We start from the raw sequence: 25,982 nt of genomic DNA, 5'->3' as shown, positions 1-25,982 counted from the left end.
TGTGTTTCTCGATCTGGTTATGGTTTCAGGATAAGTTTGAACATCTAATAGAAATATAAAGAGATTTTTAATCAATTTTCATCGTTAAATTGTATTTCATTGACGGAAATATGACAATGAACGGAAACCGAAAAGGAATACGTGAGCTTGTAAATCGTTATGTTAATATCGACTGATAGCACGAAGTTCGGTAGGGTCGTCGGGTCGTTGTGACGTCAGCGGATACGGCGACCTCGTCCAGAGGCGAGAATCGCAACAATATGCGTGTCTAAGCACGATTCGTGTTGAACGTCGAGTTCACGGGTCGTCCTCATCGTCCTCGTTGTCCTTCTCCTTCTCCAACTCTTCTTTGTCGCGAATGATAGACAAATATATGTAATTTTTTCCAGACGAAATGGAATTGGAACCCTCAGGATAAAATGCGATAAGAAATATCTTAAATTAATTCAAACGGAACATTCTAATCGTTCATGATTCTGTTGTAATAGCGATTGATATTCCGCTGAAGTTGTTATATAATCGTTCGTAAAAAAAGAATAAAATGTATCTAAAGAATAGGCGATAAAGAACATGATGTTATGAAAAATCTAATTTTAAAATGGTAACTCTAATGAAAGACTCATTACCAATCGTATCCTTTTAAGCTTGTGAAATTAAAAGAACGTTTAGTGCAATTAAGTACAGTTGAACGAAAACTCAAGAATTTATACATGTTGAAAGATTTTTCTAGACATTTATTATCGAATTAAAGCCGTATCCGAAATTTGAAGTTTCTGCCAAATTTCAACAAATTTGAAAACTTTTATAGGGTCTCCTAACTTTAATAATGAATCATATCGATGGACGTCATCGCTGGAAATTTACTATGTAAGAAGCCGATTCAAATGACCAAGTTGTTTTTTTCCAAGTTATTTTTTTCTTGTAGCCAAAATATAATTACTCGAGCCGATAAGAGAACTTGATATACGTATTTCATCTAATTTGAAATACTATTTTATTGGCGATAATCGAATCTATTATATTCTCTATCACGTGTAACGTACTTATTCCAATTTGTATTTTTAAAATCGAAAAGCAAATTCAAAATGACGATGAAATATATCCTCGATGAAATTTTGCATTTGCAAATGGAATCTGCGAATTCCCCTATAAGAGATCTCATTTCCATATCGAAGTTGAAGAAAACGTGAGTATCGAATGGATTCGTCCCCTAAAAATCGTCGACTTTACGACGCCCCAAGTTAGCCTAACCCAACATAATACTTTACCTTTTTTCCTCGTATCGCGAAAGATAGGGAAGAATGAAAAATAGAAAGAAAAAAGTTAGAGAGAGAGAGAGAGAGAAATAAAAAAAGAGAACGAGCTAGGAGATGAATATCGATGAATTTTTGCCATAACATAAATATTCAAGAGGAACACGTGCAGTATCCGTATACGTGTATTTAGGTACATAAGTAAATTTACATGAACGAATCGTAATTATTTCATTATCTTCGCATACGAATTAGGATTATGTTGTAGATTTTTCTTCTTTCTTATGGAATCGTATTAGCCGTGACTTATTGCTGGATTAAATTAAGAAAAAAGATCATTTTCTCTCTCTCTCTCTCTCTCTCTCTCTCTCTCTTTCTGCTTTTCTTTCTCTCTCTGTACCTTGAAATTGGGTAAGATAAGCTAGAGAGCCTGGAAAATTGCTAGGATTAGCTTCAATATATACATTATAATAAAAGCGAACCCTGGTAGATTCAAGCTAAGTAAGTTGGGTAAATCGACAAGAGTCCACCGGTCCTCTTGATGACCCGTGAACCGACTTGATCTTTCATAGTTACTGCTCCCTCTCCCTTACAAGTTGACTCCTTGAAACCGATAACCCGAGATATCGTGACAGACACATACGACTCGTCTCGATATCGTTCTCTCATAATAAATTGCTGCTCGTGTTGCCAACCGAGTTGTGCTCCGGTTTTATCGTCTTTCCCTTCCTCGAATATTATAGTATTCTTCCGTGCCTCTTATATATTGAAATTTACTTTTTCCTTAGTAAAGAAAATATAGATACATAGATACATTCATATATGTATATTGATATAACCATATTGTACTTTACAAATTGTCAATCATCTTACATTCTTTTTTCTCATCGTCTGAAATTATTTGAAATTATTTGCTATGCTGTTTTCGTTGAAATCGAATCACAAGTTCGATAGGAGTCTTGGAAGAGCAAATAAATCTACAAAGCGATACCGAAATCGCTCATAAAGGAATCGGACTCGAATGGCGTAAACATCGAGTGCAAGCAATGTCGATATTGCTGACAAAAAAAAACGAACTTAGGACGCCAATCGTATTCGCAGGAAAACGTTTAAAAATGATCTGATACGATGTATAAGTATGTTTGTTCGACCCTAAACCTGATCTGCAAGAAATGACGCAAGATTATGTAAAACTTAAGATCTAGACGGAGAGAGAAAGAGAAAGAAAAATATAAGACTTACATATGTAGCGTTTGATAAAAATAAGAAAACTGATTTAATAAGCGCATAAATTATTAAAAAAATAATAATTCCTTTAGAATTATTTTTCCATTAAGTTATACATATTACATTACACTCCAATCAATTAATTAATCAAATATTTTCGTAGAGTTATTTGATGTTGATCCAAACAAAAGTAAATATATAAAAATCGATAAATAGCGATAATTTATCTAATCATTATAGATACGTATATTTAAGAACTATAGTTGATATTTTGAACAATTTCTCGAGTTATCTCGATTATCTTTGAAAAATAATTATTATTTAACTAACGAAAATATTATGTACCTTTCGATAGGAAACGATGAATCGTTCTCTGTTATCGATCGGCAGAGTGAATATTTTCGTGAACAGTAACGATACGTAGGCTAATGAGAAAAGCTCGGATGACTTTATCGTCCTGCTAGCTTCACTGGTAAAACTATACGGCGATCGGGGGATGTACGTTGCTGACAAACATGGGAGCGCCGTAAAAAAAAAAAAAAAAAAAAAAAAGAAAAAAAGAAAAAAGGGAAGAAAGAGGAGGAGAAAAGAACGACGAACGTCGATCCTTTCCTACCGCGTTACACGCATTCTACTCTATTTCTATCTAGGCGTGGCAAATGTGTTCCTTTATGAGCCAAGTGTCAGACTTCCGGTATACATATTACAGAAATCAGATACTTCTGCACGCCAAACGCGCGATATATGCAAGGAGTCGTGCCGCGCTTGTTACTTTTTTTTTTCTCCCAACTTACGGACAAGCCAAAATGAGATTATATTAAAAACTATTTCAAAATATTGTTAAATAATATACATGAAAATACGAAAGAATCTGAGAAATATTTTCACTTTGAATTAAATATTTTCAAATTGTAATAGAAAATATTATAAATTTCTTCCAATTGAAAATGATAAGATGGTGAAGAAAAATGAAAGTAAAATTTGTAACAGTAGCAAAGTGAGAATAGATGAGAATCTCGAGAAAAGACTTGCGATGATAAAGCTGAACGACTGCGTGACACAAAAGCGAACCATGAGACGGGGGTACGACGATGTATGGTGAGCCGCACCTAAATGCGTCCGTAAAGTACTTCTCTAAATGCGACCTTAACGACCACCGCGAAGGATAAAGAGAACGGGGAACGGCTTGCATGGATTCGGGCGCGGTCAATGTCGTTTAGAGATGGTGGCTATTACTAGTCTCTTTTATTTCTCTCTCTCTCTCTCTCTCTCTCTCTCTCTCTCTCTCTCTCTCTCTCTCTCTCTCTCTCTCTCTCTTTCTTTTTCTTTTTCCTTCTTCTTCTTTTTCTCTCTCTTCCTCTCTTTTCCAACTCTCCGATATTTTCGTCGTGGCCTACTAATATACTACGTAAATTCGTCCTCTTTCCATGAGTCGTACTTCTGAAGATAACTCTTTGGTAAATTTATGAAAATTTGTGAAAAATTATGTAAAACGTGAAATTCGAAAAAAAAAAAATATACATATATATCCAAACATATATGCGTATATACCTATGTAGTTTTCTTCTATTGCTTCCGGAAATACTTTAATTTTCTCGATCTTATTATCATTTGAACTTTACGAATCGTTCGATTGTTTGATTTCTTCGATGTTGACCTCACTTCCTTCTTCTTTTTTTTTTTTTTTTTTTTTTCATGTTGAATATTCTTTCTATCAATGCACTTACACAATTATTTCACAATACATAGATAATGGAACGTGAAAAATTACTTCCAGATTGCACGACCGTAACCTATTTTGTCGGAGCACGCGTGTATACGTACCGACAGATTTTCTAATAAGCAAAACCGTTCTAATACTATTAATAGCTTATTCTAAATACAGAACGTGCTTGATATTCTTTTATTGCGATCTCGAGAAAAAATCAAGAATAGTTTGAATCAACAGTTAAGAAAACGATTTCTGATATAAGCTGATGGGATTTTTTCGATTTTTAGAAAATTTAAAATCACGATAAAGAATATAAAAAAAAAGGAAAAAAATGTGTATTGATATAATGTCATATGTTATGAAACGTGATAGAACATATGATGTAGACTAATTAAATATTCATTAAAGTCGAACGCAACTCGACATTCATGAATTCTATCCTTCTATATATTCAAGAAAGATGAATTTGCAAGTGAAATAATATGCTTTTCGAATTCAAAGATATTCATATTTAATCATATAACATTCTTCTTTTTTATATAATTCTTTTTATTTTCTTGTTTTTTTACTCCGTTTGAATATCATGTATTTCTAAGTAATCAATTCTTGTTTCTTTTTTTTTTTCCAAAAATCATGTCTAACAGTTGATATACAAAATTTCACGCACCGCGATAAGAACCTCCTCTTTTACCTACTCCGAAGGGACCTACGCCCTCTCATAGGTAGATGAGTAAACTTTTTCATTAGTATAATTAACTTAAAAAATATAAGTAATGAATTGTGAGATATTAATCTAAAATTTATTATTTTATCCATATCCTGATCTTTATACTTATATAAAGAATTTTGTTTAAATGATATAATAATCTTTGAATAATTCTATATGTTTTTAAGTTTCAAATATCGAATTTTCTATTTCTGCCATTTCGAAATTTTTTCAGAGATTATTCCGTATTTATCGATAATGCAAGTTACAATATTTGGAATATAGGACACGAGAAAACATAGGGTCGACAGGGTCGTACTCAATGATAAGATTACTACCAACGTTGGTTATAAACACGTTGGTTGTGTAAACGATAGCAACGGAGAACAGAAAGAAATTTCATTTCATGTAGTAGTAGCTACATATTATTATTATCTTGTGCATTTTCTTGTTAGCATGTAATATTAACTTATTGCTCGAAACAGATATGAAAAGGTCATATCATAATCTCACTACGATGTTCCTTTTAATTAATCTCATTTCGATTATATAGTGTCAGCAGTTATTTTTATTTTATGATAATGAGATCATGAAAAAATAGAATAAGATAGTTTCAATTTAGAATTTATCACGATCGAAATACTGTATGTATTTAAAATATTATGTTACCACAAATTTGTTGACTCATCGGCTGATTATTGATAGCGTACAGTACTAACGTAATTGTTGCGTTGAAAAGAACGAATCAGAGTATCAATAAGAACTACGTGGCAATTGAAGCTGATTGGTTGAAGCGTTCGGTACAAACCAATTACATACGCCATTCACGCATAATGCACTTTTTATCGAATGCATGTATACATTATTTAATAAATGTACATACAAATTAATGAATCAAGAGTAATATATATTTGTACGAATTCTCTGAAGTGAACATATATATATATATATTATAAATAAATATTGAATATTAATTAATAAATACAAAGATTAATAAGTTCGTTTAATCGCTACTTCTTTTTTTTCTTTCTTAAAGTGAGCTACTTCTTCGTTAAACCCTTTTTGACTTAAATGTATTGGACTAGTATATCATTTTCTCAAAGACATTCTGTGTACGGTATAGTTTTAGTCTAACTTAAGTGCCTTTTCAATATTCAGAGTCAATAAAGTAGTATCTTAGAATGTATTACTTTATGCTTTACCACCTGCGTTCTTTCACTTTGATAGCACGTTCCTTCGATCTTTCCATCTGTTTTTGTATACATGTAGCAAGGTAGACATTAACTCAAATATTTATTTGTTTCATATTTTATTGTTTTTTAAATTTATTTATAGGTAAGTGAAAAATGTTTATATTTTTTTTCGAATGAATTTCCATGTAGTGAATAAAAAAAACATGGTTATATTGATATTATTCATATATAATACTGTATTACTTACATAACGTAATATCTTTCGCTAATAACATATTTATTCTACTTAAGTTATCAAAGCTTTTATTAAATGCACGATCTTTAGTTTCACGTAATTTTACAGTAATGCGAGAATACGACATAGATTAAATAAAATTAGAGAATGGAAAACTTTCTTACTTCGAAACGCCATCTGGTGAGTGAACGATGATAATCCTGATTCACATTTACTTATGATTTTTCTTATCTAACATATCATAACCATAGGTGCGAAAATCATTTTTGAATTCTTCTATCACCATTTTTTATAACAGTGATTAAAACGTATAATTACATATTTTAGAAATTACACGTTTATATCATATTTACGAAGGTATATTTATCTTTTTCTGTTTAACCTCTTCGGTACGATTGTCAACTTTTTTCTATCTATTAAAAATAAATATTTGAAGAGGTTCATTTGGCTAAATTTAATATCAATTAAATTTTATTATATTAATTATTTAATGTATAAAGAGAGGAAAGAAGGGAGAGAGAGAGAGAGAGAGAGAGAGAGAGAGAGAGAGAGAGAGAGAGAGAGAGAGAGAGAGAGAAAGATATCATAAGCTTCAATGATTGAGTAGAATCCAATAATACACTCATATCTACATATTTGATTTTATATGGCCAATTTCTCTTCTTAATTAAAGATTAAGAAGAGAAATTGGCCATATAAAATTAATTATGGATTGTATCGATATTTATTTCTCATATATATATATATATATATATATATATATATATATATATATATATTATGATTTAACGAATAGTCAATATTTGCAAATGTTCGTATTTAAAAATAGCTACGTTCTGAAAGACTAATTCCTCACCAAAAACATATTGCATTTTACTGTTCTTACCAAACATCATATAAAAAAATCGCCATGTAGAATTTCGAGCGGTGGCACTAAAAATCGGTGAACGAGAAAGGATGGAGGGAGAGAGGGGTATCGACACACGTCTGGTATCGCGTTCGATGCGATCAATGCGAAATGAGCCGAGGCTCTCGCGTAGTCTTCTCTTCTCAGTATCGCTATCCAAGAAATTTTTCTCGGACGTGTGTAAGCTTCGATGACATATATCGTACCGGAAATACGTTTTACGAGACGGTTTGTCTTCCCTCCATCGACTGTTAAACCGTAATAGAGAGACAATTAACGGTAAAGCGAGGAGTTATTCCGATTAATTACTGCGTCGGTGATGCCGCGTGGACGACGCAGTCATTGTCCGATCTCGCCACCTGCACCGTTTCGTCCTCGACGTTGCGCCCACGTTCTGTCTCTTTCTCTCTTTCGCGATCGCCCTACTCGTTGCGGTCGTCGCAAGAGAACGTTATCCCCCCTCACTGAACTTTACGAACTCCCTCCACGTTACGAACAAGTCGAAGGAACGCGGTGGCGCGTTGCTCTTCGGCACCAGGGCGCCTGTATTCCCACTCCACTAGCTTTCCCCACCACCGTCGATCTTATCGGCTTATCGCAAGTCTGATTGGCTGTTTGTGACGGCAACGCGCGCAGCAACGGCGACTTGACCAGAGTCCCCCGGTAGTTTCCACGCAGTTCAGTTCACATCGTTTCTTTTATCCGGTTGGTTGTGTTCGCGCGTGATTTTCATCCGGTCTGCTTTTTCATATTACCATGCGACGACTTCTCGCTTATATTACATCGTGTTTTTGCTCCTATTACCGTAGAGATCATTCTTTATTCTTTTTAATTTTACGACCGGTTCTCTTGAAATTTTTCAATAATTTGTCATGTTCTATTATTTGAGAGAATCCAGTAGACCATCGTCGATATTTTTCCATGACGATCCTTCTTGTCACGTAAGTGCTGTTACATCGAGAGAGAGAGAGAGAGAGAGAGAGAGAGAGAGAGAGAGAGAGAGAGAGAGAGAGAGAGAGAGAGAAAGAAAGAAAGAAAGAAAAAAAGAAAGAAAGAAAGAAAGAAAGAAAACCGACCTTCGTACTCGTCCAACTTTTGCCCCGTCCTTCGCCTCTCTCTCTCTCTCTCTCTCTCTCTCTCTTTCTTTTTATCTCGTTTATACGTATAGGTCTCGCGCGCGTGCGTTCTTTCCCCCCTTTCCCTTCTCTAGCACCTTACCATACGATCACCACCACTACCACCCAGAATTACCATCTTCTGCTTAACTTCTTTACTCTCTCCTTCCTCTTCGTCTTACTTCTCTCTCACTCTCTCTCTCCCTCCCCCCACTCTTCTCACTAACCCTCTTCCCCTCCTACCTCGTCCTTTTCCTCCTCGATCGTGTCCACGCTTCCGGCTGACAGTGCGGTTTTTGAGTTCGTGCGATTAGGGGTATATTCCTTCTTTCTCTCTCGTGAGTTTCTCAGTGAACATCGCAAGCATTCATCGGGCATTCCAAATACGGTAGGAAGTCTTGAACGGACGTGTGCGGTCTCTCTACGGAAAAGATTCACCTCTCGTACTTACACGCGTTTATATCCTTTCGAAAGGCTGTCCACGCTAACCGTTTTCGTCGATCTTTTGCTCCGCCATGCTCTTGCCATGCCCTCAATGCTTTCGAAGATCGATCGAGGTTTCACGCGAGTGATATTCATTATACTGGGAAGCCATTCGTAGGTAAGCAAAAAAAAAAAAGAAAAGAAGAAGAAAAAAAAGGAAAAAACAGAAAATAAGCTTATAATATCTATCTTATAATACTTTCATGGTCTTTACCCTCCGCGCGCATCCGCTCAGTATCCGTTCAAACCGGATTCTACCGCCCCCTTCGTCCGGCTGGTGAGTTCGTTCGTTCCTTATTTTTATGAAACGCAAGACATTCGAGATTCCTCGTTCCTGATGATAATGATGATAATAATAATACATCGATCCTTGTATTAAACGTTCGAAACATTATGTAACCCGCGCAATTTGAACATGGACGCCACGTGTCCGCCTTGCTTCTGAGAGCATTGTGCTTCCGATAGTCGCTAAGCGACGAAGAAGTAGGATGAAGAATAAAAAGAAGAGAGAGAGAGAGAGAGAGAGATAGGGAGAAAGAAGGGCAAGATTGATGAAAAAAACGTTCCGGTTTTCTACTCTGTCGCATTTCTTTATTTTTTTTTCTCTTCTTTTTTTATTTTTCTTTTTTTTTTCTTTTTTTCTTTTTTTTTCCCCGATGGCGAGCCGTCGCGGCTGTTCGCGCGGTCTCTTTTTCGTCGTTTTTCCGATACCACCGAACGTAATGGCAGCTATCGGACGGAGTAACGCGAAGGGAACGAACGCGAAACGACACGGTATATGGGCGGGTGTCGTCGCTACGGCGGACACGCCCATTGGTTCGTTTTGTTCGTTGAAACCGGCCATACGTTTCTCCGCGCGCTCGATCAAATTGAATTCCGTCTCTCTCTTTCTCTCTTTCTTTCTCTTTTGCTTTTTTCCTCTCTCTTTTTCTCTCACTCGCACTCCTTTGCTTTTTTCCTCTCTCTCTCTCTCTCTCTCTCTCTCTCTCTCTCTCTCTCTCTCTCTCTCTCGTGCACGCACGGTGGTGGTTTTCTGAGGTAGTAGCCTCGCTTTTCTCGTCACGCCATATTTGGCGCTCGCAAACGGTGTTCCGCTCTTATCCCTCTCTTTCTCCTTCGTACTCCGTTTCTCGTTCCATGAGCCATCTCGCTCTCTCGTGATACCTTATTCTCACAAGCGGAACGGGCACACGCGCGCGCTCGTTCGCTCGCTCGCTATCCGATGGAGTCGAATCGGTGTAGCTATTATTGGACTCCGTACGCGTCGTCCTCTTCTTTACCGAATCAACGACCACGACGCAACGACGACGACGACGACGACGATGCGGCGTGGCGCGAAGCATGCTCTTGCGCGTGAAAGTTCGTGTCGATGTGGCTGTGGCGGAGGCGGGAGAAGGAAGGTGGCAGCGAGGAACCGCATTCGAAATTTATCGTGCGCGCTCGGCACGACTCGTCGTCGACCCCCGCATTCTCCCCTTTTTCTATCTCTATCTCTATCTCTCTTACTCTCACGCTTCAGCGACACCACCCGACGATCGCGAACGATTGACGCTCATTCGTCCTTTCGCAGCGTGCACGGATGCGCACCACGCCGCTGCATGGCGCCGCCGCGTTGCGTCCGCATGCGTGCATGCGAGCCGTGGAAAGCACTGCGCGTAACGAGCTGTGAGGAAGAAAGTCCGAGAAGAAACGTTTAGGTTGGAGTTTGATAAAGAGGTGGGGAAAGGTTGCTCGCGAGTCCAAGAAACTGCATTTTTGAAAAGGATCGGGTCCATTTGCATATATATATATATATATATATATATATATTTACGTCGTATGAATATATATATATATATATATATATATATATATATAAATAAATAAAATGAGTGATAAATTAACAAACTCGACGTTGGAATGTGCACGAACCAGCTAGCTTTTTCCTCTTTTCGTTTCTATAATCTTTAGATGATCGGAAATGATGAGATAGGTTTATTTTAGCAGCTATTCAATCAGAAGAAAGAATTACGACACGGAACGTTGAAAAGAATCTTGTCTTATCTTCTTCTGCGTTTCAGACATCTTTGGACGCATGGACAAGAAAGCCATCGGAGATAGATGGTAATACACGAACGTGTCTCCTACTTGGTGCATCAGGAAATAACTGGCGGTCAACAGTGGTGGAAGGTTTCGGAGCAGACGCGAGATGGGTTCGCTCGATTTTCTTTTCTTCTTTTACGCGTTGTTATCGACGCGTGTCTCTTCTCTCATGCCTTTGAACTTTGAACGAACGAACAAGAAAGACTTCTTCGTTTTGTTGCATCGCATACGTATATATATATATATATATATATATAAATATATATATATGTACATATATATATATATATACATATATTACATACATATATATATATATACATATATTACATACATATATATATATGTATGTAAGTACATAGTAACGTCTCTGTATCTTCTTTTCTCTCGCACGTTATCTCAATGAACTCTTGGAAAGTTATAGCTTGACAACGAACATATATCTACGATTCGTATTTACGCGTATCCCTTTTTAAAAAGAGTCGCGAAATTTTCCAAAGTAGCGAAGTAAGATATCTCTTATTCAATAGGAGGGAGACCCAGCCGCAAGATATTTTTGTCGTATACTAAAAGCTATATACATATACCGGATCGTTCGTTATAACGCGATACGTGCAACTATGAAAGTTCTTTCGTTTTGTTTCACAACCTGCTGGTATTAAGAAGAATATTATAACAATATTATAATGATACAGATTGATTTTTCTCGTTCCACGTGTTAACTTAATTTTAATATTCTAAGCACGGATTTTTCTTATCCTTTGGATGACAAAATTCAGATTTTTATGTTTCGCTTTTGTATTTATGTCAGTTTCATTGCAAACGCCGTTGCGTTTTGTTAAAAGTATTTTCTTCTTTGACAAATGCAAAAAGCACAATCCACAAGGATTCAACAAAAGTACCTCTTTGACTACCAACGAATCTGTCTTCTTCTCGAGATTCTCAAGAGAGATAGCATCCATTTAGCGAGAGAGGTATAAAAAGAACATTCGTCCTTCGGTTCTTTGTTTCTGAAACGATGACTTTGCTTTCTTGGTTTGACTATTTTACTTTTTTTTTTTTTTGTTTATTTTTTGTTTATTTTTTTTTTTTGCTTTTTTTTGTTTTTTTTTTTGTTTTTCTTTCAACGACATAGTAACCAAATCGAACATTATATTATTTATATTATTAATTTTTAAAAAACTTTATAAATTCTTTATTCATTCCTAATTCCTTTTTGCTGTGCTTTCCAAAATCCGTAAAAAAAAAAAAAAAAAAAAAAAAAAAAATAATCAAATTTGCAATGTAAAGTCGTTTGTATCGGCAACCTACCTTTTCTCCCATCGTTCTCGATGGAAGCGAGAACGTAATATGTTTCTATTTAGTTTTACTAAGGTCGCGCGAGCGTTTGATCGGACACGTTCGCAAGAACGAATAACTATGAGGTACGGGTTTATATCGATAGTATTATTACTTACTTATATACATGCGTGAAAATATCGTCCATTGTACTCCTCATACTTGTGCGTTCGATGACGTCCGTTCTAAAAACGCATTTAAATTCTTCGATCACAGTCATGGGAGAACCGTTAACCCATTAACGAAGAACCTCTTATAAATCAGTATTCGTTCGCAAGAAAGCGAGTTCCACTTCCGTGACGATGTTTCGTTTCGAGAGGAAGAAAAAGAAGAGGGGTAGGAAATTTCGCGGGAATAATTTTGTCCCTTTTGGCGTAACGGCCGTAAGCTCGAAATTAATAGGGCTCGTTTACGAGCGAGTTTTCGACGATTATTCGTCTCGTCGTCGCCGACTACGAACTTTTTTCTTTCCTTCTCTTTTTCTCTTTTTATCCTTCTTCTTCTACTTCTTCCTTCTCCTTCTCCTTCTTCTTCTCCTTCTCCCCTCTTTCGAGGGAGAAGGAAGAAAAAAGAAGAAGAAGAAGAAGAGAGAGAAAAAGGGAGAGAGGGCAAGACGAGACGAACGGGACGAGACGAGATGAGACGAGACGCGACACGGGTGCTAGTCGAGTCTCTTTTCCCGTGAAAGGAGGTCTGAGACGCGGCCATCTTTGGAGAGCAGATTAAGGCTCGTTATGGATATTAGTCTTTGCCGATTTGCATAAAGGCGATGATGTTGATACGTACGAGTCGTGCGATAACGAGCGACGAATGGCACTGCTTCGCGGGAAAAGAAGTTATTTCATTATTTCTTCTCTCTCTCTCCCTCTCTCTCTCTATATATATATATATCTGTCTCTCTATTTCCCTTTTTATTTTTCTTCCATTTCCTTTTGTAATAACTACTTGTTCAATAAATATAAAAAAAAAAAATTATGATATTTTACGTAAAATACGAAAAGATCGAAGAATCCTGATTTTGTTTATCCGACTTACCCATCGATATTGGTAGTCATATAAAATGATTTGAACGTCCTCCGCGTCTTCTCCCTCTCCTTTTTCGCTCTATTACGTTCAATAATTCATTTCAGTCTTTTTGCACTTTCAATTCGCACCGCTTCGGCCGATAATTAGGATCTTCTCGTTCAAATTTACGATCTTCGATATCGCCTCCGATATACCATTTTGCTTGAAAATTTCTTCATTTTTTCTTCTCTCTTTTCTTCTTCTTCTTCTTCTTATCTTCTTTCTGCTCCTTCTCTTCTTTTTCTTTTTTCCTCATACCATGAGATACGCGTTTCTCCTCGGCCGTCGCTTCTGGAAACATTTTCTCAAACAAATTTCTACCAACACCAGAGAGAACCACAGCAAGCAAGAGTCGCTTCGCAAAACCGGTTACGTGAAACTTACAAGAGAAGAGGACGTGTAAACTCATTTCGAGGACGGTTCGAGCTAAGCGAATGAAAAAGAGGTCGCCTTGCTTCGATTCGATTGAAATTTCAAAAAGTCGTGCTGTTGTTGCAATTCATTTTACAAGGTGTATAAATACAAGCATGAATGAAAGAGAGAACATTCATCGTTTTCGAACGATCTTCTAAATTCGATCACGGTCAAAAGGTAGAATGACGATATTATCGAGCTTCGGAAAAAAAAGCAGAGGGAAATATCGGTAATGTCGATTCCTAAAATTCTTTAAGATACATTCGATAAAAATAGTCTCGTTTCATCGGCTCAAAAGAATTGTGCTGGGATCCATTCGACAACTTGCTAAAACCAGCGATTAGCTCAATGTTTTTTACATTCCCTGCCATCGCAGAAAAATAATAAATAAATGGAAAATAGTAATTTGAGATAATTCCGAAATTGAATGGTATATATATATACATATATATATATATATATATATATATATATATATATATATGCATTTCTCTCTCTCTCTCTTTCTCTCTCTCTCTTTCCTTTTCTTTTGATTTTTTTACCTTCTTTCACTAGACACATTTCTTCTAAAGAAGCTTCGGTATGTGCTTCTCGACAAAACGAATGACTTAATTAAGTGTTCCGGCCATTAAACATTTATAAATAAACATATGAACCGACGATGATGAGGTAACGGCGCATCGTTATCGCCTAATTGCGATGCGTTAGTTCTGCTTTTCACGTTAAGTAAACCCGGCCTTTCCGTGCATTTACGAAGTGAAATTCTTCCTTGATTGCACAAACAATAATAGATAAAAAATTGTAATGATAGTAGTCACGACAGGATAAATAGGATTTCGAAGGAAAAGAAAAAAAAACGAAAAAAAAAAAAATAGAATACGAGTTTTTGTTTCTCGTTAACGTTGAAATTTCTTGAATGAAATGCAGGAATCGAATCGATGCTTTTTGTGATCCCGAAACATCGCGAAACTCGTTAATCCTATTCACGCGCGTTCTATAATTAGAAGAATTCTCTTTTTTCAACGTGCCCGTTATAGCATTTGCTATTTCACTCTCTTGATACATAGTACTCTGGCTCGTGAGGAATTCGAAGAGAGTCGAACGATCATGAAGTAAGATCCACCTGTTTTATCTTCTATACGTTAGACTTTCGACATCGATATTCGATATCGGTTAGTCCTTAAAAAGAAAAGAAAAAAAAAAGGAGAAGGAAAAAAAATTATACGTTTTAATTGTCGAAGAACATAAAAAGAAATAGAATAGAAACCGATGAACGACCTTAGACTTGAAAGTACATTCACTGCTCCTTTCACAGACTCGAAGATATTTTAGGATCTACAGTTTACTGATCTCAGCGTCAATAGCTGCGATAATAACGATGCGTAAACGGAAGCTGCGGAGGAGTATAAGGCGGAGGGATGTCGCTTAGAAAGAGAGGGAGGGAGGGAGGGAGAGAGAGAGAGAGAGGAGAGAGAGAGAGAGAGAGAGAGAGAGAGAGAGAGAGAGAGAGAGAGAGAGAGTGGTACAACATTGCGCAGGACAAAACGAAAGCAATAGTTCTCTCTCTTTCTTGCGACACACATATGTTTAACTGATACTCTACCACGACTGGTTGGTAAAATCGAGTTTCTCCGAGTTTTTTAATAAACTAACGATCGACCGAAATCGGCTTAAGATTACATAGCTGGTCACACATCACCTCTAACTTCGTCGAATTCTAATGGCAATCGAATTTCTCTTGGAAAACGCGAGACGGTAGTCGCATCTAAATTATCGTTTTAAAAATCAATTCTTGAAAATAAATATTTTTCGAACGTAACACATTGTTTTTTTGAACGGACTACGTAAGCGAACTTGCTTTCGAATGGAATAATCACTTCAATGACATCTGTAATCTTCTTCCTTCGAAAAATATATTTAACGGAGTTAATAATCGGAGTCGGAAGATCGCGCTTACTCGTTCAACGTGCAAACTTAATGACTAATAATTTTTTATAATAACTACGATCTCGAGGGCAACAGTAATATCATCGTTTCAGAAATATTTTATGGCACGTTACAAGATCTACTACGTTGCGAATAAGTCTACGAGAATGCTATGTTAAATCGCAAAATGCGTGTTCACGTTATGGAAAACGTTTGCACCGTCGCATATCTAATAACGATGAATCGTTAATGTACCTTTATATTGCATGCGATGACAATGAGGATTACAAGGTGAAGAAATGCAAGTAGGATTTTATTAAGCAGTCTGTTCGTATTGTATTTGTTTCTTTACCAGTACGAGAACGATTATGAGAGTTCTATCTGTCGATGAATAAACACTATTCTATTTGGCCTTCACTTTTAAGTACGTAAGTAACGATCTTAACACAATGATTCATTGGAAATAATAAATATATCCTTAATAAACATATAATTATACGGTATAGAATCGTCAGGCATGCTAATCAGTCAAGACATACCCGCCCTCCCCCCTCCCCCTCCCTCTCTACTCTCCAATTTGAAAGTAAAATACATTTTTCCGTTTCACACTTTCATTCTATGTAGATACGTATGTAACGTGCAACGAATAACGGGCGAGTCGGTAACGGGGGAGGGGGAGGCCAACGATAGATCTCACGACATTTGACACGTATAAAATTCGTAATACTTTCCACATAAAAGTAGGATTAGGTTTGAATTAAAGCTCAGACGAACCTTCCAAGCTTCGCGTGCTTTTCAAATCTTCTTATCGTGTTTCTCCTGGATGACAAGGTCCATAGCACGCACGTGTCACTTACATGATGGATATCTCTCGTTATAAAGAACTTACCCGTCGTTCGGCCATATTGAAAAATCATTTAACTTGACTCGACTTAAAAAGGTAAAAAAACTCGTTTATTCCCTTGTGTTTCCCATGCTTTTTGTATATATGTGTATGTGTGTGTGTGTTTTTTTTTCTTTTTACAATATATTCCACTTCTTAGTGAATCGTCGTAAATGACCATAAAAGGCAGTCTGGTGAGATAATTTCTACGGCTTTGTATGTCGTTTCTATGGCATTGATCGGCCAAGTTTTCTAATTATTTTGCTCGTTAAAAGATGTTACAAGATCGGTTGCCCTCTATGGCCCGTTAAAAAGAGATTGCCAATGTTTTTTTCGCAGAATTTATTTTATTCTTACGCCGTTCTTATCGGCGATTAATACAACGTCGCTGTACTGCGATCTAAAGTGCGAAGTCTTGAAAGTATTAAAAGCATTAGGTTATCGTGCTAGTCATGAACTTTACAGAGAGATATCGGTATCAGGCAAATGCGTATCAACGAGTATAAAAATAATTTGGTAGTATAAGTACATAAAGTACTCCGCCTTTAGCAGATTACGTACAATCGTTGTTAAACTTGTTGTACCTTTGAACCTTAAACATAAGTTTCTTTTTTAGCGAGAAGAAATGCTTTCGTGGAATATTATCGTTCGATATCGTTTGTTCTCTAATTTTGATCTCTAATTTTTAATTTGTTAGTTTATAATCTTGAATATTTATTCTATTTTTGCAGAGAAAGCAGAAAAGATATGAGGGGAAAAAAAAGAATGAAAAGAAATAAATTGCCACGATGTATCATGCGATTCAAAGGAAGAAAAAAAAAGAAGAAAAATTGAGAACTTAAGGCAAAGAAAATACAGATGAGTACGCAGGTGAATGGACGAGGACGAGTTGATCGAACGAAATGTAAGGGCGAAGCGACGGCGCAAGCGGGTCCCAGTGAATGTCCTTGGATAAAAGGTGTCATCGTACGGAGTATCTGTTCACATCTTACCGGGCAGCATTGGATTGAAGTTGAACCTTCTAATACTGTCAGGTAAAGATGTCGTCAGGATTCCGAAATCAACATGCCAACATGGCGACAACCTAGACTACGACGACAACGACAACGACAAGGATCATAATAAGAATCGACCAAGTAAACGTTCTAAGAGCGTTGCCCATAGCGATTTTATACACACGTTGAGACACACGACGGATAATATTACGTCTGGCTACACGGGTTCATGCTTCTTAAAACTTCTTAAGTAGCCGAGAATAACTTTCACATATATACACATATACATAGATAGATAGATAGATTGCACGTATGGTAAATGGTAATACGATAATTATTATCCATACGATACATGTACATATATAGATATATATACAACGAAGTTGTATTTCATAGGGTCTTAATGGATGAATTTATTAGTCGCACGAGACGATCGATTTAGGGGTTGTTATTGACAAAAAAAAAAAAAAACAAAAAATGGGTCACAACTTTCAACCTTAGAACGGTCTATAACTAAATTATTTTTTGACTCTTGCTTAGTAGCTACACGTGCTGTTTTCTCGTTCTTGTCTCTGATATAAAACATCAAAAATTGAGTTCTATAAACACAATTCGTAGAGTTAAGTGTATTTTAGTATTTTAGAATAAAATATCATTGTTCAATATCACAGAAATACTAATCGAAATTTCGTCAATTATGTTTATTTCTTTTTTTTTTATTTATTCTTTTTGTTCAATAGGATACAATTAATAAATCGTCTAGATAAAAAACTATTTATCCATTATTAAATGCATATAAGTTAGGATTATTATATTTATCAATATACTTTTTCCGATTGAATTTTATCATCAACGAGCAAGACACGACTCGATGAAAAGACTATAGAATAAAAATATAAAAATGTAAGTCCATAGTGGAGAAAGATGCATTCGTGTAGATTCGAGATTTCCTTTCTTTTTTTTCTCTGTTAAGAAGAACCTGTACTAAGCTCTCCGATAAATGCGATCGCATCGCCGTCTTCGAAAATGTCGCGACATCGAAAGGTGCATCGTAATGAGCTCCTCACGCCTGTCGTGTTACTCGTGTGCGTGTGTTATATATATTATATATATATATATATATATATATATGAATGAATGTATGTATGTACATGTAACATATTTTCTGCTCTCCCGCGACAACATAATCCCCATCTAGAGTCGAACGTGTGTGATGATTCTCTCTTATTCTACTCTTCTCATTCATCATTTACAGTTTATTTATAAGTAAAATTCTCTTTCTATCTTTCTCTTGGTTCGGGTATAGCATAGTACCGGTTTTCTGTAAATATTTTCACTCTGTTTCTATGCCAGTCTTAAAAAACGATCGAGTCTTTGGAATTTCGTGAACCGACAACAGCGCGATACGTATTTTCGGTTGATCGTGGTGGCTCGCGTGATTCTTGCGGTGGCGGGGTCAAGAGAGAGAGAGAGAGAAAGAGAGGGTGGGAGGGAGAATGGGAGAACATGGAGGGCAAAGCGGGGTCGGGGAGAATCAGCTTCAAGAGAGGAAAAGAACGAGGACGATAAATAAGGTGGTCGCTGTCTGCAGGCGCGCCAAGCGCTGCGTGCGCGCATTCGTACATATGTGTGTGTATGTGTATTCGTGTAGATGTTTGCATACATGTAACATATGTACGCTACTATATGCACACGTATATATGTATAAATGTATTACATATGTAAGATACTAGGTACGTACAGCTTGCTCACATGCTGAGGAAAGGAGAAAGAGAGAAAGATACTCTCTCTTGTGCAAGTCGAACGACCGCGCACGCAGAAACGGCAGGAGGGTTCCTACTACGATCCTGTATCGTGTCGGTAGGAGGTAGAAACGCGGCAAAAGCTCTCCACAGTCGTGTAGTCGTATGCTTCGGAGTTGCTCGGAGCGGCGAACGAGTAGGCGCGTCAGGAATGTAACGCCTCAAAAACGATGCCACGATCGTCGTAAAGCATTGCGTGGGTCCGCCTCGCGACGTGGAAATGAATACGCCAGTGTAGAATTAAGAATGATCGAAAAATAGATTCGATGTGAAAGGAATTTCGGTATGTTCGATTCTCTGTAACGTTGACTTTTTGAATTTAATTTTGTTTCTTATATTATTTTTTCTGGTTTGTTCGTTTATAAAGAACATCGAATAAGTAATTGGTAGAAAATTGTTAGATTAATTATTAATAATCGATGCTAATATGCTAATGCTAATTTTTTATTTAATGTCTTCAAAAGAAAAAAATAAACAACGTGCAAAATTATATTTTGTATAATTTTGCAATCCAATCCAGTTTTACCTTGAAACTATTTTTTTTAGGTTGTACGTAGCAATATGTATTATATATTTATCTACCGGTTTTACAAATAGGGTTATGTTATTAAAACAGCAGAATGATATATACGGCAATTAAGTGATGCTCATATGATAAAAGAGTTATAAAGGTTGAAGTAAGTAGGAGATCCTTCGAAGTTAATGTTTTTATCAATAGTTACTAGATTTTTATGATCCATTAAAAGCATGATTTTTTACTTTTCAGATATTCAAAACGATTTTTTATGAAGTTCTCACTTATCTAACATGTTTATGCAATATATAATATGTTTTCAGGTCTTTGCTGCGATGTCTTTTTGTTACTCTTTCTCAAAGAATAAATATTTTCGTAATAAATATTAATTATTAATCCATAATCACTTGTTATTAATTGTATCACCTTTTACGTAATGGCTTTTATCATTTTTCATTTATTGTTAGAATATTTTTATTCTCCATGATAAATTATCCTACAAAAAATTTAAAATCAAAGTGAGCTAACTAAATAATTTTTTTTTTATCAATGAACAGAAAACTATTATATTAATAAAATATTTTGATAATGCAAGTTTGTTGATTAGCAGTCATTCTTTGAAATATTATAATAAAATTTGATTTTTTATTTTGGAAGTTTAATCTTCATGAATATCAAAATTTTGTTGTTAATCGTTAACATATATAAATATGGCATTATCTATCAAATATAAATATATATTCTGTAATTACAATTTTTTATTATACAAAAATATGATATTTAATTATATGTTTTTATCGTAGTAATTTTCTATATTTACATCAAAGATAGTAGAACAGGTATATCTCTATGCAAGTTTGTTATTTCAATTTCTTATTCGTTTGTTCATGTTTTAAAGTTTTTCAATGCAAATCAGTTCGTTATATCAAAGTTATATCAGTTCGTTATGAATTTTAATTTAATATACTATACTTACATTAGAATTAGAATCAGATTATATACGCTGCAGCTTTTTGGACAATTTTTTCTCTACATATAGGGCATTGATTAATAATACCGTCCGCACAATCTTCACATAAACATACATGTCCACATGGTAATAAAATAATTTCTCGAGGATTTGTGCGGCAAACTACACACAATTGGTCTTCTCTGAGATCCGAATCTCTTACAAATTGTCGTCTTTGTCTGCGAGATGCTGCAAGATTTTCTCTTAATTGTTCTGCTAATCTTCTCTCCTGTCTAGTTTTCCAAAAACGCCGAGCTACCACTCCACTAATTAATAATATAATTGCACCAAATATAAAGCACAGCCATCTAAAAACGAATATTATTTAATTTGTCATATTCTATGAATTTTGTTCTTTTTTAAAGTAATATAATAAACATAATATTAAACTAACTTATATGTTTTTTTGCGTTCATCTAACTTTTTAATTAAGGAAGTAATAGACATAGTTGTTAAGTAAAATGGAGAACCATCGGCTGGAGGTTGTAAACTTAATAAATTTTGTTTATTTATCGATGAAATTTCTCCGATTCCTGTCATAACAACACCTTCACGGAGCATTTCTTCCGTATTTTGTAAACCACGTTGACGTACTCCTATATGAAAGGTTCATTTATTATAACATTTTTGTAGAACTTTAAATTATATTTGTAAAAATTATAAAAAAAAACTCTAGTATAAAAGTTCTAAAGAACTCACCTGTGAAGAAACCCCATAAATGATCAGAGAATGAAGGTACATTAGGTTCAAAATAATCCGCGATAACGTCCATGTCTAAAATATCTGCTGATAATGGATCGAGAACTTCTACTTTATATCGGCCATTTTGTAGAACAAATGGTATTGTATTATATATCTTTTGCATTGTGTGTTCTTGGTTTGACCTAACATACAATGGATAATATTATTACTTTTCCTCTTCCTTTCCAAAAGAAATATTAAAAGAATATCAAATATTTAGAATATCTTATAAAATGTTATCAATTATTCTCTTATACCACTATTTTTTAATTAAAAAATTATATTATACCAAAAGCCTGCTGTAGTTCTGGCGACCACATGTTCCTTGATACTAAGTTTTTGTAAAACTCCAGTTATCTCTTTTCTGTTAATACTATGTAGTGGTTTGCCCAAAGACTTTACTGTACCCCTGATAGCTACATATTCTATTTTGTTGTTAGAATTACTTACAGCTTCTTCCAAAGATGAACCTATTTCATAGAAATCTGCTTTCTATAAAAAAAATTAAGTGTTTATACAAATTGACAGAAATAGATTTGCAATAAATACTTCGTGACATTGACAAAAATAGTACAAATTAATGTAACGTATTTGTGTATACCAAATATAAAAGAATTTATTGTAATTTAAATGAGAATTACCTTTACAGCAGCAATAGCATCTTTGCAATACAAGTACTGTTTCAGGCAAATACCAAAAATTATACTATCAATACCAAGGGTTATTAGTTCACCCACGTACTCCATGGTTAGGTTATATTTTTAAAACTTAACAGCAAATCTTGATCCATGTTTGCATTCTTTAGATTCTTCGCATATAAACCTGTTTGATGTTATACCATTTTTAACTTGTTTTATTATTAAACATTAAAGAGAGAATATTACGTTCTTCAAAAGTTAAATTAAATTTACACTTGACGCGATCAAACTATAAGCAACCACCACGGTACTATAAAAATGCCCATATATATATCATATATACATATAACCTATAAAAGTTGTTTAGTCACACGATTTCTTATTCGATGATGACATTGGATAGCATTTTTGCAGCCAATGGTAAAACAATTTAGTTTTATCATCTAATAGTGGTTAACAGTAACATTTTGAAGATGAAATAATTTTAATTAATAGTTGAAAATGATTGCAGACAATTTTGTGTATTTTGCGACACCTAATATTCAATAGAAAGAAAAAGAAATGTGTACATTTTATAATTTTATTTTATATTTCGAAAATACTAAATTATTGCGATTGAATGGATTATATTTCTTCTAGTATTGCGTACAATGTAAAACAGAGTGCAAAACATTCAAATCCGGTGGTTATTAATCACGGAGTTTCCGAAAACAAATATCTAATTAAATAATTAATGAATGTTGTATAGAGATTTACAACTAAAAATGTATGTTTGTTATTAATTATTTGAACTCCCGCTATATTATTTCACACCAAATATTGATAACAGTAAATTTATTTTTATGCATATATTTTATTCTTTTGTTTCAGATTAATTATAAATTTTAATTTACGTTGTAATCATAAGCACACAAAATGTGGGAGGAAGGATTTAAAACTATTATACTGCCTACATTATCTACTATGTTAGTTTTTGTATTAGTTATTAATTTCTTTCGACGTATTACAGAAGAAACATATATTCATATAAGAGATGTTACTCAAGAACATAATTGGAAGCCTATTAGAAAAGTAACTAAGGTAATACGATATAATGTTTGTTATATGTAAAGTTTAAAAAAGTATCAAATAATAATGAAAATATATAAGTATGTCTTTTAATTTTTGTTATAGTCATATTACTGCAGTATTTGTGAAAGTCTATTACTAAATATCAATGGTTTATTATGTGATTCATGTGGAGTATGTGCTGATCTTGGATGTATCAAAACAGCAAACAAAATACTTCGTTGTAAAGCTATTACTATGGATAGTAATGAGCAATTGCTACATCATTGGATTAAAGGTAAAGTTGTTTCTGCTTATAAATATTAGATATAAATAAGGATTATTTGTGTTGCTATTAACAATACTACAAAGTTTTTCTTTATTATAATCATAAATATTTTTAATTTCCAATACCTGATAAATAAAAGGTAATTTACCAGTAGTAGCAATGTGTGCTATTTGTAACGAAGAATGTGATACAGAACTTGGGCTTATGGATTGGTGGTGTTGTTGGTGTCAAAGAACTGTTCATGATTCTTGTAAACTTTCTATATCTGAGGTAGTAGAATTTACAAATATGTAATTTCTAATTTTTTGAGAACACATGAATTTGTTATTAAATAGTTTTATATCTTAGGTATGTGACTTTGGTAGATTTAGATTAATGATAATCCCACCTCAAAGTTTAAAGGCTATAAGTAAACGTAGAAGAATGAGACGCAAATTAGAGCTACATTCAATTATAAAACCTAATTGGCTTGGTTGGAATCCTCTCATTGTTGTTGGTAATTAACTAATGTAGTTATGAAAATTTGTATTGATATATCTTATGTTTTGTACTAAAATGTTTTATCTCTAATTTTATTGAATGTAATAAAAAATATATAGTAATTTTATTTTCTAGGGAACAGGAAATCTGGCAATAATGATAGTGAAGAAATTTTATCATTATTTAGAGGATTATTAAACCCTGCACAAGTTATGGATTTAGCAGAACAAGATCCAACTGCAATACTTACATGGTGTCGTCTACTTGGAGATACTCTCTGTACAGTTCTTGTTGCAGGGGGTGATGGTACCATTGCCTGGTTACTTAATATTATTCATAAATTACAATTAAATGTAAATTTGTACCTGATTTATTGCAGATACAATTTATTATTAAAAATTAAAAAAATATTATTTTGTGTAGCCAGTTCCAGCTGTAGCAATACTTCCTTTAGGAACAGGAAATGATTTGTCCAGAGTATTGAAATGGGGTAAAGAGCATGATTCGAATTTAGATCCTACTGACATTTTACAAAAGATAGAACTTGCAGAAAGGGTTAACTTTGATAGGTGATTTGAGTAGCTGAATTTAAATTGTATATTTAACTCATTGCACTATAATTTATTCTTCTAATTTGTGTTCTTGGTCAACAATGACCTGATTTTTTCTGCTTTTGATATCTCGTGTATACATTTACACACATATACTTTCAAAGCAATTTTTCAATAGCATTGTTTCCTACTGATTTGTTTTATTAACCAAAAAAACTGTTACATCAGAGGTTGACTTAACAGTTTTTGGGAAAAATACTATTGTGTCAGCAATGATCACATAGTGCAAAGAGTCTTCTTATGTAAATTTTAATGTTATTTCTATTGTTTGTGGTCTATTATGTATAGGTGGAGTGTAAAAGTAAAACCACACAATGGATTAGGATCTACAGGATCACAACAAAATCTTTTTATGTATAATTATCTAAGCATAGGAGTGGATGCACAAGTAACATTAGACTTCCACCGCACAAGGCAAAGCCGTTTTTATTTGTTCAGTCATAGAATTTTTAATAAGGTATCATATTAAAAAATTAATAATTAGTTTACGAAAATTAATTAACGTTTCAAGAATTATAATTGTATAAATAAAAATTTTATAATAATTTACATTTTACAGTTATTATACATATGCTTTGGTACACAACAAGTCATGGAAAGAGAATGCAAAAATCTTGACAAAAGTTTAGAAGTGTACTTAGATGGCAAAAGAGTAGTTCTACCTTCTATAGAAAGCATAGTTATACTTAACATTCCATCATGGGCTGCTGGTGTTGACCTCTGGAATATAGGATTGGAAGGTTATTCTTATTTAATGTTATTCTTTCTTTTGTACGATCTCTTTTTCATTATATAAAAGAATTTATAAAATTAACTAGAAGGACAAAACGAAGTAGGAGCTCAGAAAATTGATGATCAAAAGCTAGAGGTTTGTGCTCTTTACTCATCTTTTCACATGGCTCAATTACAAGTTGGTTACTCGCAACCACATCGATTGGGACAAGCTAGTGTTATAAAAGTATAGTATAATATATATTCATTATTTTTAATTTTATTTTTAAATTTTGTTTAACTGATTTTATTAAACGTTTAAATTATATAATGATTGAGTTAACAAATCAAAATATTTTGATACGTACTTAGGTAAAACTATTGAAATCATGTGCCATACAAATCGATGGTGAACCTTGGTATCAACATCCTTGTGAGCTTAATATTACTTATTGCAATCAAGCATTGATGTTGAAGAATAAAAATTATTAAGCCTACATTTGTAAGCATTACGGGTATAAAAATGCATTTAGTTAAATATATATATATATATATATATATATATATATATATATATATATATATATATATATATCTATATCAATAT

General features: G+C 34.2%; 2 protein-coding genes and 2 long non-coding RNA genes across 14 annotated transcripts; 2 read left to right on the top strand and 2 right to left on the bottom strand.

Annotated features, from left to right (window-relative positions):
- LOC124948242 lies at nt 1-10,609 on the bottom strand. Of its 4 annotated transcripts, none has more exons than XR_007100631.1 (6): nt 7,212-10,609; nt 6,338-6,738; nt 4,032-6,146; nt 2,127-3,932; nt 1,736-2,036; nt 1-1,653 (listed from the first exon to the last, which is right to left on the bottom strand). It is a non-coding gene; the product is annotated as an uncharacterized LOC124948242 (long non-coding RNA). The 4 variants fall into 4 exon arrangements; XR_007100632.1 differs by having other exon boundaries at nt 1-1,647; XR_007100633.1 differs by having other exon boundaries at nt 1-2,036; nt 2,127-2,416; nt 2,826-3,932.
- On the top strand, nt 8,185-20,252 carry LOC124948241. Of its 4 annotated transcripts, XR_007100627.1 has the most exons (5): nt 8,185-8,948; nt 10,891-11,022; nt 17,270-19,618; nt 19,882-20,012; nt 20,102-20,252. It is a non-coding gene; the product is annotated as an uncharacterized LOC124948241 (long non-coding RNA). The 4 variants fall into 4 exon arrangements; XR_007100629.1 differs by lacking the exon at nt 10,891-11,022 and having other exon boundaries at nt 20,082-20,252; XR_007100628.1 differs by lacking the exon at nt 10,891-11,022 and having other exon boundaries at nt 8,186-8,948; nt 19,882-20,006; nt 20,173-20,252.
- Nucleotides 19,764-22,564, bottom strand: LOC124948240 (mitochondrial E3 ubiquitin protein ligase 1-like). Of its 2 annotated transcripts, XM_047491580.1 has the most exons (6): nt 22,241-22,564; nt 21,889-22,091; nt 21,558-21,742; nt 21,253-21,454; nt 20,826-21,166; nt 19,764-20,345 (listed from the first exon to the last, which is right to left on the bottom strand). In XM_047491580.1, the coding sequence occupies exons 1-5, from the start codon at nt 22,343-22,345 to the stop codon at nt 20,839-20,841; spliced, it is 1,023 nt and encodes a 340-aa protein (XP_047347536.1). In that variant the 5' UTR covers nt 22,346-22,564; the 3' UTR covers nt 19,764-20,345; nt 20,826-20,838. The 2 variants fall into 2 exon arrangements, with proteins under 2 accessions (XP_047347536.1, XP_047347535.1); XM_047491579.1 differs by lacking the exon at nt 19,764-20,345 and having other exon boundaries at nt 20,571-21,166.
- LOC124948239 (diacylglycerol kinase epsilon-like) lies at nt 22,400-25,903 on the top strand. 4 transcript variants are annotated; one of them, XM_047491574.1, is made up of 12 exons: nt 22,400-22,544; nt 22,877-23,003; nt 23,108-23,317; nt 23,411-23,582; nt 23,713-23,843; nt 23,922-24,069; nt 24,189-24,406; nt 24,477-24,622; nt 24,953-25,121; nt 25,224-25,404; nt 25,483-25,622; nt 25,748-25,903. In XM_047491574.1, the coding sequence occupies exons 3-12, from the start codon at nt 23,153-23,155 to the stop codon at nt 25,865-25,867; spliced, it is 1,590 nt and encodes a 529-aa protein (XP_047347530.1). In that variant the 5' UTR covers nt 22,400-22,544; nt 22,877-23,003; nt 23,108-23,152; the 3' UTR covers nt 25,868-25,903. The 4 variants fall into 4 exon arrangements, with proteins under 4 accessions (XP_047347530.1, XP_047347534.1, XP_047347533.1 ...); XM_047491577.1 differs by lacking the exon at nt 22,400-22,544 and adding an exon at nt 22,671-22,802 and having other exon boundaries at nt 22,899-23,003; XM_047491575.1 differs by lacking the exon at nt 22,400-22,544 and adding an exon at nt 22,675-22,802.
- Nucleotides 25,904-25,982: the final 79 nt, after the last annotated feature.

Source organism: Vespa velutina, chromosome 4, assembly GCF_912470025.1.
Source record: "Vespa velutina chromosome 4, iVesVel2.1, whole genome shotgun sequence".
Classification (NCBI taxonomy): domain Eukaryota; kingdom Metazoa; phylum Arthropoda; class Insecta; order Hymenoptera; family Vespidae; genus Vespa; species Vespa velutina.
The sequence above is the reverse complement of the archived record's forward strand: the minus strand, read 5'-3'. Positions and strand labels throughout refer to the sequence as shown.

What these genes read in the sequence shown, in the direction of transcription:
- LOC124948240 (XM_047491580.1), bottom strand. Translation starts at nt 22,345, where the DNA reads ATGGAGTACGTGGGTGAACTAATAACCCTTGGTATTGATAGTATAATT. An exon ending in ATGCTATTGCTGCTGTAAAG is followed by an intron (nt 22,092 to 22,240) that starts GTAATTCTCATT and finishes TTTTTTTTATAG; the next exon opens with AAAGCAGATTTCTATGAAAT. An exon ending in AGAACTACAGCAGGCTTTTG is followed by an intron (nt 21,743 to 21,888) that starts GTATAATATAAT and finishes ATTGTATGTTAG; the next exon opens with GTCAAACCAAGAACACACAA.
- LOC124948239 (XM_047491574.1), top strand. Translation starts at nt 23,153, where the DNA reads ATGTGGGAGGAAGGATTTAAAACTATTATACTGCCTACATTATCTACT. An exon ending in GAATCCTCTCATTGTTGTTG is followed by an intron (nt 24,070 to 24,188) that starts GTAATTAACTAA and finishes TTTATTTTCTAG; the next exon opens with GGAACAGGAAATCTGGCAAT. An exon ending in CTGGAATATAGGATTGGAAG is followed by an intron (nt 25,405 to 25,482) that starts GTTATTCTTATT and finishes AAAATTAACTAG; the next exon opens with AAGGACAAAACGAAGTAGGA.